Source organism: Paroedura picta, chromosome 3 (genome assembly GCF_049243985.1).
Source record: "Paroedura picta isolate Pp20150507F chromosome 3, Ppicta_v3.0, whole genome shotgun sequence".
Taxonomy (NCBI): domain Eukaryota; kingdom Metazoa; phylum Chordata; class Lepidosauria; order Squamata; family Gekkonidae; genus Paroedura; species Paroedura picta.
In genome coordinates this window covers 15,443,667-15,459,056 of record NC_135371.1, presented here as the reverse complement: position 1 = coordinate 15,459,056, position 15,390 = coordinate 15,443,667, and the positions used below count along the sequence as shown (strand labels likewise).

The 15,390-nt window shown below is 49.3% G+C and overlaps 1 protein-coding gene across 3 annotated transcripts in view; it reads right to left on the bottom strand.

Annotated features, from left to right (window-relative positions):
• Window positions 1-5,492: 5,492 nt before the first annotated feature.
• The window catches only part of CPNE9 (copine family member 9), a 66,845-nt gene continuing 56,947 nt past the window's right edge, over window positions 5,493-15,390 (bottom strand). For all 3 annotated transcript variants that reach the window (XM_077324844.1, XM_077324845.1, XM_077324846.1), the window contains 5 exons: window positions 13,858-13,985; window positions 10,532-10,634; window positions 7,717-7,774; window positions 7,158-7,231; window positions 5,493-6,039 (listed from right to left, as the gene is read on the bottom strand). In XM_077324844.1, the coding sequence (XP_077180959.1) occupies window positions 5,887-6,039; window positions 7,158-7,231; window positions 7,717-7,774; window positions 10,532-10,634; window positions 13,858-13,985 (516 nt within the window). In that variant the 3' untranslated portion in view covers window positions 5,493-5,886. The remainder of the gene's footprint in view (window positions 6,040-7,157; window positions 7,232-7,716; window positions 7,775-10,531; window positions 10,635-13,857; window positions 13,986-15,390) is intronic.

The window sequence follows — 15,390 nt, the reverse complement described above, 5'->3', positions numbered from 1 at the left end:
AAATACAACGTTGAAATAAAAGGAAAGATGGAGGAATCCTGGAGGAACCTGATCCAGAAGAGCAGCAGGGTGGGGGGTGGAGCAGCAGAGTGGCAGCCTGGGTTTCATGAAACATGAGAACATGTCTATTTTAATAGCAAATTTGTACCTTGGGGCTAGGGGCAGGCAACCCTAAAACAAAGCCTTGATGTTATCAGGAAGGCAATGTCAAAGGAGTGGGGGGGTACGTTAATGGGTGGGCTGGTTTTTGACAATGAAATGCTAATGGTTCTCTGGGACTGGTGAAAGGCTTTGATTGAGTCCTTGGGAGTTGACTTCGCTGGCATTCTGGTTGAGTGAGAAATCCAGGCGTGGAGAATCCTCAGTTAATGGGATTTCGAGGTGCTAGTGTTAAAAGTCAGAAGGAAGTTGCTAGAAGATTTGATTTTTACCAAGAAGAAACAAGACAGGGTGCCACTGGTCCACGTGTGGTCTCCTCCTTTGTCTTGGTGATGCTCAGGTGGAGATGAGCATACTGCCCTGTCCTTTTGTGCAAATGCTTGCATTATTCATGTGCCTGCTAGAAGACCTCTCGCTGAGTTCACATGGAATCTGCCAGCTGATGTATTTCTGACACACACCATGCCTTGTGGGTAGCCCTACCTGGCTTGACCTGTGTTTGCTTGTCAGAAACAAAGATGGAGCATAAACAGCCAGTTTTTCTCCTTGCACATTGAAGGGCATAGCTGGGGCATACCCGCATGGTCTATTTTTCTCCGTGCTTGGTAGATTCTGGTGGGTAGCGGTGTTAATCCGAAGCAGCAGAATACAGTTTGAGTCCAGTGGCGCCTTTGCAACTAACAAAGTTCTATTAAAAGGTATAAGCTTTCATGTACATGCACACTTTGTCAGATACTGTGAACCAGAATTGTTTGAGAAAGGATTTCTGGAACCTTGGGAGAGAGAACTGATGGAAGGAACTCTTTATTGCTTATTTGTTTTAAAGAGTTATCCTCTTCCTTCCATCTAACAATTGCCTCCGCTCCACGTTGATTTGCAACAGATTGAAACAATGCAAAAAAAGACTTCATGGAGAGCACATTTCATGGCTCCTTGTGGCAGCGGGGTGGTTGGTGCCAGAAGACCCAGGTTCAGTCCCCCCTTGTTGAGTGCCCTGATCCCAGGCACCCCCTCTTAGCAGGGATGTTGCGAAGGTACAGCTGAGAAGGAGAGCATAAAATGCACTATACGCCAGAGCAGCTCAGAAGAAGGGAGGGTAAGCACTTACTAAAATAATTAATCTCTTGGTGATGGAGTGGCGGAGAGAAAAGTGTGTGATGTTTTATGCAAAGACTGATTAAAACGTGGGATTCATTGCCAGAGGATATGGTGATGGCCACAGGAATACGCTTTAAAGGGGGATTAAATTCATGGAGGAGTGGTCTATCAGTGGTTACTGGCCATGGTGACTATGGGGGATCTCCAGATTCAGAGGCACTAAATCTCTGAATCCCAGAGCCAGGAGGCAACATTAGGGAAGGCCTCAGCCTCTCTGCCTTGTTGTTGGCCATCCAGATGTTGGCCATTGTGTGAGACAGGATGCTGGACTAGATAAAGGTAAAGGTAAAGGTATCCCCTGTGCAAGCACCGAGTCATGTCTGACCCTTGGGGTGACGCCCTCTAGCGTTTTCATGGCAGACTCAATACGGGGTGGTTTGCCAGTGCCTTCCCCAGTCATGACCGTTTACCCCCCAGCAAGCTGGGTACTCATTTTACCGACCTCGGAAGGATGGAAGGCTGAGTCAACCTTGAGCCGGCTGCTGGGATTGAACTCCCAGCCTTATGGGCAAAGCTTTCAGACGGCTGCCTTACCACTCTGCGCCACAAGAGGCTCATTGCTGGACTAGATGGACCACCGGTTTTATCTATCAGGGAGCTTCTTATGTTCTTAAGCCTCTTTTCTGGTGATCCTGTTGGTGCTGTGGTTTGGTGGATGCAAGTAAGTTGCCCATCCAGGAGATACACTGCATAAGTGAAATGCACGACTAGTTGCTTATAATACGTCTAGTGGGAAGAGGCCATTGTTGACAGGTTGGGCACATTTTGCAGGCTCAGAGCTTGGGTTCCATCAGGCCCCAGATGCTGTTCGACGTGGGGAAACAGACCTCAGAGAGCCAGTCAGACTTTACTGGTTTAGGCAAACGCCAGTATTAGGCAGTGGCAAACTTTCTGCATCAAGGGGAGGAAATGCAGCTCAGTGGCAGAGCATCTGCTTGGCTTGCGGAAGGTCCCAGGCCCACTCCTCAGCATCTCCAGGTGAACGGCTCTGGCAGTCGGTGACGTGAAAGACCTCTTCCTGAGACCATGGAGAGCCATTCTGAGCAGGCAATATTGATCTCGGTGGGCCCAAGTCCTCCTTCAGCGTGAAGAGGCAGCTTCGTGTGTATGTGTGCTGTGAGCATGAAGCAGAGCCAGAAGAGCTGGCCTGATTCTGTAGCACACTAGAAACGCTCGGCGTGAAGCTCAGAAGTTCAGCTCCTCAGATTTAGTCGGAGTTTTGAGCAAGAGGAGCAGATGCGTGGTGTGTCTGGGGAGGCTGAGGGATTAGAAGAGGTGAAAGGATAACCATCTTCAAGTACTTGAAGGGCTGTCAGGGGTAGTCAACCTGTGGTCCTCCAGATGTCCATGGACTATAATTCCCATGAGCCCCTGCCAGCGTTTGCTGGCAGGGGCTCATGGGAATTGTAGTCCATGGACATCTGGAGGACCACAGGTTGACTACCCCTGATGGAGCAGAGTTGTTTTCTCTTGCCCTGGAGGGTCAGACCAGAAGCAATGGGATGAAATTAAATCAAAAGAATTTTCAGCCAAACATCTAGAAGAAGTTCCTGACAGTGGTTCCTCAGTGGAACAGGCTTCCTCGGGAAGTGGTGTGTTCTCCTACTTTGGATGTTTTTAAGCAGAGGCTGGATAGTCCTCTGACAAATGCTGATTCCGTGAACTTAGGCAGATTGGGTGGGTGGATGGGCAGAAGGGATTGTGTCCCTGCCTGGCTCTTGTGGCCCTTTCTTGCATGCCCAGGGAAATGCTGATTGCCACTTTGGGATCAGGAGGTGCATTTCCTCCAGGCTAGAACGGCCAGGGATTCCGGTGTTGTTGGGAGGGGGGCATCATCTGGGCATGGAATTGGGCTCACTGTGGGCGGGCATTCCCTGCATTCTGCAGGGGGTTGGACTGGATGACCGCGGAGGTCCCCTCCAACTCTGATTCCATGCCAAAAAGAGGAAAGTGGGCTTGGTCATCGCCAGGATCCCTCGCGAGGCCTCCTACCCAGGCCCAAAATTCTGCCACTGCCAAGGCCATCTGCTCCTCAAATCCGACAGCCTGCCTGCCTTGAGAGGCTACCCGGGAGTCCAGCCCCTCCCCAAGCAAAGTGGAGCTCCTCATGCAAAAGGAAAAGCTCCAGCGATGGGGAGGGGGGCAGTGGAAGATGCAGGGAGGGAGCGCCTTTGAAGCCATCGCCACTGCCTGGGCCAGCCCTCCTGCCGTACCGAGGGGGGCGGAGGCATCCTGCCAGCTGCTGCGGTGGCGGCATGTTTTATTCACGCAGGATCAGCCCCTGGGCCGTGCTTTCCCCTTTCATGAGCGGAGACAGAAGTAGGCCACAGGCCCCTGCGGTGGGGAGGGCTGCCTGCCCATCTGCTCGCTGGCTTCCAGCCGCCGGGACCCCCTCGCCGGCTAGGTGGGCTGCTGCTTCCGCCGCAGGAGAAAGAGTTCTCCTGGAGAGGCCCTTCAAAGAAGTTTAGAGCTGGAGGAGATAGAGCCTGCAGGGGTGGGGGAGGTAAGACAGCTAGCCGGGAGGGAGGCTGGGCACCTCCGGGTTGGGAAATGACTGGTTATTCGGGGGTAGAGCCTGAGGAGGGCGGGTTGGGGGGAGAGGAGAGATCTCAGTGGGGCAGAATGCCCTAGAGCAGGGGCAGTCAACCTGTGGTCCTCCAGATGTCCATGGACTACAATTCCCACGAGCCCCTGCCAGCAAATGCTGGCAGGGGCTTGTGGGAATTGTAGTCCATGGACATCTGGAGGACCACAGGTTGACTGCCCCTGCCACAGAGTACGCCCATCCGAGCAGTCATTTTCTCCAGGGGGACTGAGCTCCACCGTTTAGAGATCCGTTGTCATTCTGGGGAATCTCCAGGTCCCACCTGAAGATGGCCAACCCTACAGGGGTGTTGGGCCTCCTGATAGGCCAACGACAAGGTGAGACCAGTTGCAAATGCTCTCGCCCCCGCCCGCCCCACGCAGAAGGGCCTGTACGTGTATGAGTCCTGTGACTAGATGCCAAAGAAGAGACTGCAAGAGACCCACAATAAAGAAGGATCCATGACCCTCTATGGGTGCTGAATGTGCTACAATACACACACACATTAGGCTGTACTGGCAGGCAGCTCGGAGTACGACACATGTCATGAATTAGACAGAAAGGCCCATGCTAGGCAACTGTGAATTTTTGAATAGGTTTGCTGTCTCACGGGTCACATGGCATGTGTGTAAACATGAGAGCCAGCTTGGCAGAATAGTTAAGAGCAGCAGCCTCTAATCTGGAGAACTGGATTGGATTCCCCACTCCTCCTCCACGTGCAGCCAGCTGGGTGACCTTGGGCCGCTGTTCTCTCGGAGCTCTCTCAGCCCCTCTTACCTCACAGGATGTCTGCTGTGGGAAGAGGGAGGGCAGGTGATTGTAAGTTGCTTTGAGGCTCCTTGGGGTAGTACAAAGCAGAGTACAAATAAAATCTCTTCTTCTAATGCAGCCAGGAGATCCTAAGATTGTCTAGCTGCCAGGCAAGATACATTCAGAGGTGGTTTGCACTTGCCATCCCTTGTTCCTGAGTGCCTCCCCCTGCAGAGTCTTCCTTGGTGGTCTCCCTTCCAACTCACAAGCCTAGATTTCATAAGACAGAGCTACAAAGTGACACATCCCACCGGCCACCGCCACAAGGATAGTCAAGAAGATTTTTTTTGTAGCAAGAAAGCACAAAACCTGCCCTGTTTGTTGCAAGGAATGACACACTGTGGCATACCCAGAATCTTTCTTCCAGAGCTCTGATGATCTTTCTTATGCTGTGGTCAAATTGCCACATTCCGCTCTTCCTTTCCTTCCAGTGCAGGAATTCCCAAGAGCTTCCTCCAATTTGCACCTTGGGGAAATACGGGGCCTTGAAGGATTCTTCAAGTTTTGTCCAAAGACCCTTAAAGAAGAGCTTCAGACAGCAGCCAGGTTGGTACAACAGTCCGGTAGCATCTTAGAGATAGCAACAAGAGTTTCAGGAGATGAGTTTTTGAGAGTCAAAGGTTTCTTGACTGACAAAGGGAGCGCTGCCTCTTAAAAACTGAAACCCCTGTTGATCTCCAAGGTACTCCTATTTCTGGGATTGGCAGCATCTTGATTCTTTAAGGAGCACCAGGGTCGCCTTCAGCAACAAGTTTAAAAACAAAAAAAATGGAAGCAGGGATTCCTGGGACCAAGGATGGTTTTATTTTCAATATCCAGGCAAAACAGAGCTAAATGGCACCTTATTTAGCAGATTTGGCCTGACGGAAAACACCGCCCCAATGGCCCAGCATGACATCTGGGTCCTTCCAAGCCTTCCTTCATCCACTGAGGTTCGTTGCTGCCGTGGCTTTGTGGAGTTATCCCTTTGAGATTCTGGGTGGGCTCATGCTTTTTTGTGCCGGTGTCTCGGCCGGTGTGCGAGGCATGCGGTCTGCAGCCTCCCCGCCTCCCCGCGGAGATACCCCCTCCCCCAAGATCTAGCCGGCTCTGTGTTCCCCCCAACCGGTCAGGGTCATCTTAGTCCCAGCTGGAGCAGAAGCATCCCATTGGCTCAGGCTGCACAGAGGGCGGAGCTACTGGGAACTGGAGGAAAGGGGCTTGATGTCGTACATCTTCATGTAGGAGAGGAGCTGCTCGGGGACTTCGGCTAACACGTCCTTAGCCAGGCGCGCCATGCTTAACACCTGGTTCCCTGAGTGGTCGATGTAGTCTCGGAAGGGCACAAACTGTAAGAGCAGGAAAGCCAGAGAAATGTGAATGAGGTGAGTGTAAGAATAAGATCTTTCCCCAATCCATTCCAGCACACCTTGGTGTCCAGGGCAGCTGGCAGGCAATAGACTGAACCTACCTCTCCCAGCCATCTATCGGGCAAAAGGGTTAGGCCTGGATACTACACTTATTGCAACCTCTGAAGTTCGTTCTTTTTTCAGTGCCGCCTCCCCTCTCAAGTACTGCAAAGTGTGTTCATTCCCGTTTCCTAGACCTACTAGACATCCAAGTGAGCAAAACAACAGCTGAGTGGAAAGACTGAGACAAACACCTTTGCAAGAGCTCAGCTGCCACGCAAGGTCTCTGCAAGAGGTTAGATGCAAGGTCAGTTAAGATTGGAGGAGGCTCGCCGTTAGCTTAGTGTCTCAATCAGTTTGGACTCTTCACTGCTTAAACAGAACCGCTTCAACAAGCCGCTCATTTTTTTTTCTCAATCCTCTCTTTTCAAGCTAGGAATATGTGTGTGTTTGTGTGTGTGTATACACACACACACACACACAATGGTGTGCCTCTTATTAGTATTAAGGGTGACAAGCATGGCAGAGGTGTAGATCTTTGGGTCCCTGTCTTCTCTCTTTGGGACTCTGAAAGATGGGCAGTTATGTCCAGTCTTGACTATCACTTTGACTGATATTATCCAAATAACTGAGTCAAGAAGGTGATACAGGAAATCAAGGGGAAATTTCCTCTCTCTTCCCAACCTGATGCCACTCAAGGACCTCCCTGAGGTCATGACTTCCCCATAATTGCTGTTATCAACAATGTTTGTTTTATATGTTCTTATATCCTGGCTTGAATTTATTTATTTATCTGCTGTATTGCTTGTTTTACCGACTAGTTTTTGTTGTTTCTCTTTACTTGTTCGGTTGTTTTGGTTGTGAGCCTCCTCAAACAGGTCTGGAGAGGCAGGGTACACATTTGCTAAGTACATGAAAGTTATTAAGAATTCAGAGCCCCAGCAGCTGATGCTTCAGGTAGCTTCCTAATGTCGACTGAAGAGAAACAGGCCAGGAAAGGACCTGCACGAACCTCTCCCGGCCAACCCTGTCCCCACACATTCACCCGGAAGTGTTACCTGCACAATGTCTCTCTCTGCGTAGCGCCCCCTGGAGGAGACCCGCACCTCATCTCCGTCTAGCTCTTCCATGGCTGGGGACGACACAATTGGAACGCTCAGGTCTGCTCCCACTTTCCTGGCTCTGCCCTCCCCCTCCCCCAATGATGGGGTTCATTTCAGAGCATTAATACCAACATGTCTCTTGGGATCCAGGAAGCACAAACGGGAGATAAAGCATCCCCTCCAGTGGATGGGTTTCCACAATCAGGGGGACCTGCTTGGCCACATGGCTGATTGATGCTTTGGCACATGGGTGCAAAGTGCCAGTAGTGGGGGCTACCTGTAGAGATATCACCCCACCAGGGTGGCCAAACTGTTGCTCTCCAGATATCCATGGACTACAATTCCCATGAACCACTGCAGCATGTGCTGGCAGGGGCTCATGGGAATTGTAGTCCACGGACATCTGGAGAGCAACAGTTGGGCCACCCCTGCCCTATAGACTCATAAAAGCAGCAGCTGTTGCCTTGGTTCATCCATTCTTGATCTATTTTATCTAGCGAAAGTCAAAACTTACCTAAAAAATCAGCTGGGCCGACTCCCACAATGATGATGGACATAGGCAAAGAAGAAGCCTGTAAAAAAAGGGGGGGGCAGAAGATTATTGGCAGAGCTGCATCCTGCACAACTTCTGGATGTTTCATGCACATATACACCTGTTCCTGACAGCATACATGTTATATTGATTAGAGCAGGGGTAGTCAAACTGCGGCCCTCCAGATGTCTGTGGACTACAATTCCCAGGAGCCCCTGCCAGCGAATGCTGGCAGGGGCTCCTGGGAATTGTAGTCCACGGACATCTGGAGGGCCGCAGTTTGACTACCCCTGGATTAGAGGATCAGATCTGAGAGAACCAGGCTCAGATCTCCACTTCTGCCTTGGAAGCTGGCTGGTGACCTTGAGCCACTCACACATTATCTCAGTCTAACCTACCTCACAGGGGTGTTGTGGAGATAAAATGGAGAAAAGGAGAACGATGTGCACTACTTTGAGTTTCCATTTGGATGAAAGACAGAGTATAAATATACACTCTGCCCAAGTCAAGCCACTCTGATCCTGTCGCATTATCTGAGGCGGAACAATCTGAATTTCAGCCCATATTCCTGTCAGCCACGCTGTAGCTCTATTAGGATGCCCAGCTATTAAGCAGTGAAGCTGGTGATAACAGTTCTGCATTTGCCTATGTTTTAGCTTGGCCAATTACACATTTGCCGGCTGCATGATGTCCCTTGCGATTGTCAATCTGTGGGTGTTGTTATTTATGTATCTCTGTTTGCTTCCTGCTCCAAATTACAGCACCTCATTTTACTATCACAACAATCCGGTGGGGAAGCCTATTATTAACTGATAGGCTAAGAGACCTTGAGTGAATATAGGTCTGCCCACAAGCCATGCTGTAGAGAGCACAAAGCCCATTGGGACCAGGGAAAACTCAAAGAAAGCAGCGTATGTACTGCCTTGTATGGAATCAGACCCCAGGTCTATCCAGGTTAGTACTATCTGTCCCTGGACAGCGACTCTCCAGGATCTTGGACGGAGATCTTTCACATCACCTGGGGGCCAAGCCCAATGAGGAAAGCCTGAGGGACTTGGGAATGTTCATCCAGGAGAAGAGGAGGTTGAGAGGGGATAGGATGGCAAGGGTTGTCACTTGGAGTAGGGCAGAGAGCAGTTCCTCTTGGCAGCAGGGGATTGGACCCACAGTAATGACTTTAAACTATAGGTAAAGGTAAAGGTAAAGGTAAAGGTAAAGGTATCCCCTGTGCAAGTACCGAGTCATGTCTGACTCTTGGGGTGACGCCCTCCAGCGTTTTCATGGCAGACTCAATATGGGGTGGTTTGCCAGTGCCTTCCCCAGTCATTACTGTTTACCCCCCAGCAAGCTGGGTACTCATTTTACCGACCTCGGAAGGATGGAAGGCTGAGTCAACCCTGAGCCGGCTGCTGGGATCGAACTCCCAGCCTCATGGGCAGAGCTTTCAGACTGCATGTCGGCTGCTTTACCACTCTGCGCCACAAGAGGTAGGTAGAACAGTTCAAACTATAGGTAGAACAGTTCTAAATAGACATCAAGAAAAATATTTCACAGTCAGAGTAGTTCAGCAGTGGAGTCTTCTGTCTAAGGAGGTGGAGAACTCCTCCTCACTGACAGCAGCTGGGCAGCTACTTATCCAGGATGCTTGAGGCTGATCCTGCGTTGAGCAGGGGTGGGACGAGATGGCCTGTTTGGCTCCTTCCACCTCTAGGATTGTATGATTCTACCTACAACCTAATCTTTTTGATGGGAAATGCCAGGGATGGAACCTGGGACTGCCTGTACTCTGCCACTGAGCCACAGCCCCTCAGAATCAAATACCCGGAGGTCTAGCTTGTAACCATGAGAGCTAGGATAGTTCAGTGGGCAAAGTGCAGGACTTGATCTGCCCTGAGCAGACAGGGGGTTGAATTAGAGTCACTGGCTCCAGGTTGAGATACGCCTGGAGATTCTGTGGGTGGAGCCTGAGGAGGGCGGGGTTTGGGGGAGAGGCGGGACTTGAACAGGGTGGAATGCCCTAGAGCAGGAATAGTCAACCTGTGGTCCTCCAGAGGTCCATGGACTACAATTCCCATGAGCCCCTGCCAGCAAACGCTGGCAGGGGCTCATGGGAATTGTAGTCCATGGACATCTGCAGGTCCACAGGTTGACTACCCCTGCCCTAGAGTCTAGCTTCCAAAGCAGCCATCTTCTCCAGGGGAGCTGATCTGTCACCTCCGGAGACCACATGGAAGCTGGTAACCCTAGCTTAAATTCTTTCTTGATTCGGCAGGATAAACCAGTATCTCCAGGTTTTGGGGCTTAATACCTGCATTAATCAACGGATCCTTCCAGAAAAAGGTACCTCCCCTCCAACCCCAATATCATATGGCAATGAAACAAATGATTTCCCCCAACTCCATGGGCCTCAAAGGGAATTTGGTCCCCTCCTAGCATCCCATTCTTTGCAGCCTGATGGGAAGAGGCTGCAAGGGGGACCTTTCTGGGTTGCTGTAGAGCAGGGGTAGTCAAACTGTGGCCCTCCAGATGTCCATGGACTACAATTCCCAGGAGCCCTTGCCAGCATTCGCTGGCGAATGCTGGCAAGGGCTCCTGGGAATTGTAGTCCATGGACATCTGGAGGGCCACAGTTTGACTACCCCTGCTCTACAGCAAGGCAGCTTGGGGAAGAGGGGGATCGCTGAGCGGTCCAAAGTGGCCTTGAAGGTAACATTCAGAGCTCTCCTGCACTCCCCTAAGCATGGAGGCTGTTCTCGCCTCCTCTTCCGCTGTGCCAAGAGAAGGATCAGCCACTCACTGCCACGATGGCTTCCTTCGTTTGCAGCATGTCAGAGATGACCCCGTCTGTGATGATGAGGAGGACGTAATACTGCGACCCGTCGCTAACCTCTCCAGCTGACCTGTGGAAGAGGGGAAAGGGCCCAAAGATTATTTCAGCATTTCCTTACAACGGCCCTGCAAGGCAGGCACTGTCATCGTCGGATTGCAAAGGAAATGAGACCAGCCAGGCTAAGGAATGCAAGAAGGAATGAGACCGGCAGGGCAAAGATCCCTTACCGAGTTGGCTTGAATGGAGGACTTTCCGGTTCACAAACCAGAAATCCATTCACTCCGCCATCCTTGTCCCAACATTGACCATCCAGCTAGTACTAGGAGGCGTACAGGACACAAAGACGAGAGCTCTCCCCCTGTTTGTCTGAGAAACTTGCAGCTGTACTGCTTTTGAACAAGGAGGTTCCATTCTGCTGCCAAGGCTCTTGAGAGACTAATCTTCCATGTAACCATCTAGACCAGGGGTAATCAAACTGCGGCCCTCCAGATGTCCATGGACTACAATTCCCAGAAGCCCCTGCCAGCGAACGCTGGCAGGGGCTTCTGGGAATTGTAGTCCATGGACATCTGGAGGGCCGCAGTTTGACTACCCCTGATCTAGACCTTTTTAAAAAATGTAATTAATTTACTTTAACAACCCATCTTATGGTAGCAAGTTTCCTAAGGTGAAAGAGGCAAAGAAATTGTTTCTTTTGTCTTTGATTCGCCTACTGCCAGTCAATTGCACTGAGTCACCGAGTCTTATGTCACCGAGTCTTATGTTTTGCAAAAAAAGCCTCTCTAATAGCTATTAAGTAGCTATGTATGTAGCAATTAAATGGCAAAAGAGTCTCTTCTAGCAGTAGCAGACCGTCTGGTTTTTGAAGGGCCATGGAAGGGCAGGTAATACGCTCGTGGCTGATGAGCTGTTCTGCGAAATCAGGATGGTTGGTTTGATCTTCTACTTGCTTGTCACCTGGAGCTGCTTTGGGCCATTTCAAATATCATCTCAGCAGGTATGTGGCAGTCGAGCCCTGCTAACGTCAAGGCTATCAAGTTAGCCGAACTGACTTTTAATCTCATTTTTAAATTCACAGTAAACGGAGGAAAAACCTCATTGTTTCCAAGGATCTGTTTCTGCTGGTGGAAGGGATGGTATGAGCCCCAGAACGTAAGCCTAAACACATGTTTGTGTAATCATTTTAATGGATCAATATCATAATGCAGTGGACAAATGCACTGTCAAAGCATGAGGTGATAGGTGCTTCTAGTTGCCCAAAAAAACATGACGTCTTTTTTTCTTTTTCTTTTTCCTGTTGAGTTGAAGCCAACTTATGGCATCTCCATGGGGATGCCCATGACGAAACGTTTTCTGCCTTTTTTTTTCATACTCTTTCTTTCAAACACGTGGAAGCCACATGCTGGTGATATAGATTATATAGATTTGTGGAACACAATTGAGAACACAAATACAGATTTGTGGAATACACTTTAGACAGTCTGTCTATGGTTTATTTTTAGGTCAGGCAGAATGTATCTTGAGTTCATTGTGGCACTATGTGTAGTTATTTCTTTGTCTCTCAAAGTAACCTTGAGTTTGTCAAAAGCAGATCGCTCCTGAATGTAGCATCCCTCCATATAAAGGAATGTATTCTTTGAAACAAAGAGCGAGAAAATTGTAATAAGATATATAGCCATCCGTGATAGGTCAGATTGTACGCCCTTCGTCGTCGACCTGATTGGTCAAAGGGACAGTGAGGGAGTGAGCGTCAGGATACCTCATGATGACGTATCAAGGTCTTAAAAATGAGCTGCACTGATGCAGACTTCAGAGAATGCACCAATTAGCTTTCTCTCCATGCTTGCAAACATGTATCCTAAATAAATCCTCTTGCTGCTTAGCTGTCTTTGTTGTGGTCTTGTAAATTTTACACTGCCAGATCCATAACACTGGCAAGGGCTCATGGGAATTGTAATCCATGGACTTCTGGCGAACCACAATTTGGCCAGCCCTGCTCTAGGTGATTGCTGGCTACCTTGACTAACAACATTTTCAGGATCTAAGCTAGAGAGAGGCCTTCCCCAGGCCTATCACTTTAGGTCTTTTAAAATGAGGGTGTCAGGGAGTGAACTTGGGACCAAATGTACACCCATTGCCTGTTCAACCCCTGCATCCCTTCCCCTTGTCAGGTAAAGCCTGCAGATGCCCATGGACTACAATTCCCATGAGCATGCTTATTACAATTACCTACCAGCATGCTTCTGAAAGGGGCTCGTGGGAATTATAGTCCATGGACATCCAGAGAGCCACAGTTTGGCCACCAATGCAAGGGATGAGCAGAGGCCTGCCTGTTCTTAGCTATCCTTAGCACCCTGTTTACACAGTGATCCTTGCATTAACAGAACTCTGCTGACATGGCAATGAAACTCTGCGGACATTTTGCTGGATACACAGTGGCAGACCTTCAGAAACGTAGGCCTAGAATTTAGGGCAGTGGTTCCCAACTAGAGTTCCAGGACTTATGCAAGAGCTCCCCAGGGGTTATGCAGGTTTTCCCAGAAGTTCAGCCAGCTGCTGACATCACTAGATGCCACTGGAGTCCACTTTCCCTGTTGCTCTAGAGCAGCTTTTTGCCCTTGAGAAACCCCTGAAACACTATTCAGCCATTGAGAAACCCCAGAAGTGGCACGGTCGTGCAGAATTAGTTCAGCAGTGGAATAGGCTGCCTAAGGAGGTGGTGAGCTCCCCCTCACTAGCAGTCTTCAAGCAAAGGTTGGATACACACTTTTCTTGGATGCTTTAGGATGCTTTGGGCTGATCCTGTGTTGAGCAGGGGGTTGGACTAGATAGCCTGTATGGCCCCTTCCAACTCTATGATTTTATGATTCTAATATGGTTGGGAAGCATAGCTGTGCACATGCTCACCTGGGGCTCCTCCCCTTCCCCCCCCTCCAGGCCCATCATTGGCCATTTTGAGAGGAGGTGGGTCGGTTGACCTGACTATATATGGCAGCCTTTCTCAGCTTTTTTACCATTGAGAAACCCCTGAAACATTCTTTAGGCTTCAAGAAACCCCAGAAGTGGTGCCATCGTGCAGAATATAGTTGGGAAGCAGAGCTGTGTACAGGCCCAACTGGGGTCCCTCCCCTTCCCACCTCTTCCAGCCTATCATTGGCCATTTTGGAGGGAGGGGCCGACATGGCCACATGTGGTCATATCACCCAATAAATGTTTAATCCATTGGTTTAGGGGCTCAGAGCTATTCAGGAAGCCAGATTTCACCTGGCCTTCTTCTCCCACTCCCCACTTACTGGGCAACCTGGTTGATGACAGGTGCAAAGTTGGTGGGTCCGTACAGCTGCACCGTCCGCAAGCTTTGGAAATAGGATTCCAGCACTCCCTCGATGCCCTCGCAGCTGGGGTTCTCTGAATTGTTGTTCTGCGGAGAGAAGGGTGCAGAGTCAGCAAGCAGGGCAAGGGAGCTCTGGAGGTGCCCCTGCCACGTGTAGTTTTCTGGGTGTGAACCCACACAAGTGCCACACGCGGGACACTTTTCCCAGCCCTTCTCAGAGAAAATTACTTGCATTTCTTAAAAGGAAATGAGGACTAGAAACTTTTCAGCAAAATCCTCAGGATTCTGACAAATGCTTTGCCGCTGCATTTGCATGATCTCAGATGCGCAAATGCTCCTGGGCCAGTTATAAAGGGCACAAGCAGCAAGGGCCTGAACATCAGAACAGTCCCTTCAACTTGACTCCACTGATGTTAATTTTAAGGCAGGGAGGCTCAAGGAATCAGGGTCTGAGGCTTATGATGGTTTGGAAGCCAGACCCTTTGGACTAGCAGCCTTCCCACCAACTTCAGAGCCTATGGCTGAGGTTGCAGAGAGGAGTTCACTCTGTACATGCTCTGGGTCACTCTCTTGAGTTTTAGGGAAGAATCTCAGCTTTGGGACCCGCCAAACCTTGGAGCCCCATGGCAGTCCTAAACCCCACCCCCCACCCCAACACGCTTAATGCCTTTGACATTGCTTGAGACCTTTGGACAGAGAATAATAATAATAATAATAATAATAATAATAATAATAATAATAATAATAATAATAATAATAATAATAATAATAAAAGCAAATTTAAAGACCAGAAAGTGGGTACTTCCTTCCTACTGAACCTAGTGAAATAATATTTCTACTGGATTTCATTAAACCCCATGGCTCTTCAGCAGAGTGCGCCTGCGATGTCTAATTAGGACGTGTTTGTTATTTGTAGAGCTGCACAATTAATTGTTATTTGAAGAGCTGCTGCAGGATGTGTTTTGTAGCGACTAATGAAATTAACTGTGACAGGCTTTTTGCCTTTTCTTACTCCATCCGATCTGCAAGATTACAATACAGTAATAACCGTTTTCTGTGTGTGTGTGTGTGTGCGTGTATGTGTGTGTGTGTTGATCTGAAAGGAGTTTTGTGATGTAGTGCCAATTGGGCGAACAATAACATCCAAGCTACTAAACAATGCCGAAGAATGAGTCCTCATTCAGTAAACAAGAGAAGGGTTTACACAATGTCAAGTCACAAACAATAAGAGGGGGAAAAAACATGTGTAAGGCAATGGAAGAATATTACAAAACAACTAGTAGGATTCTTCATTTCTCATTTACTGCTTGAAGATTCTAAGAGTTTTCACTGCAACAAAGAGCCTCACTTTCCCAATGAGGTCAGTTAAAGGTTCTCTGTAACCAGTGATTGAACCTTATTAGCTTTGGAAGAATTTAGTGAATGAAATTATTTACAAAACTGATGAAGGTCTGATGGGCCGAAACTTTTTCTACCTTTTTTTTTCATACAC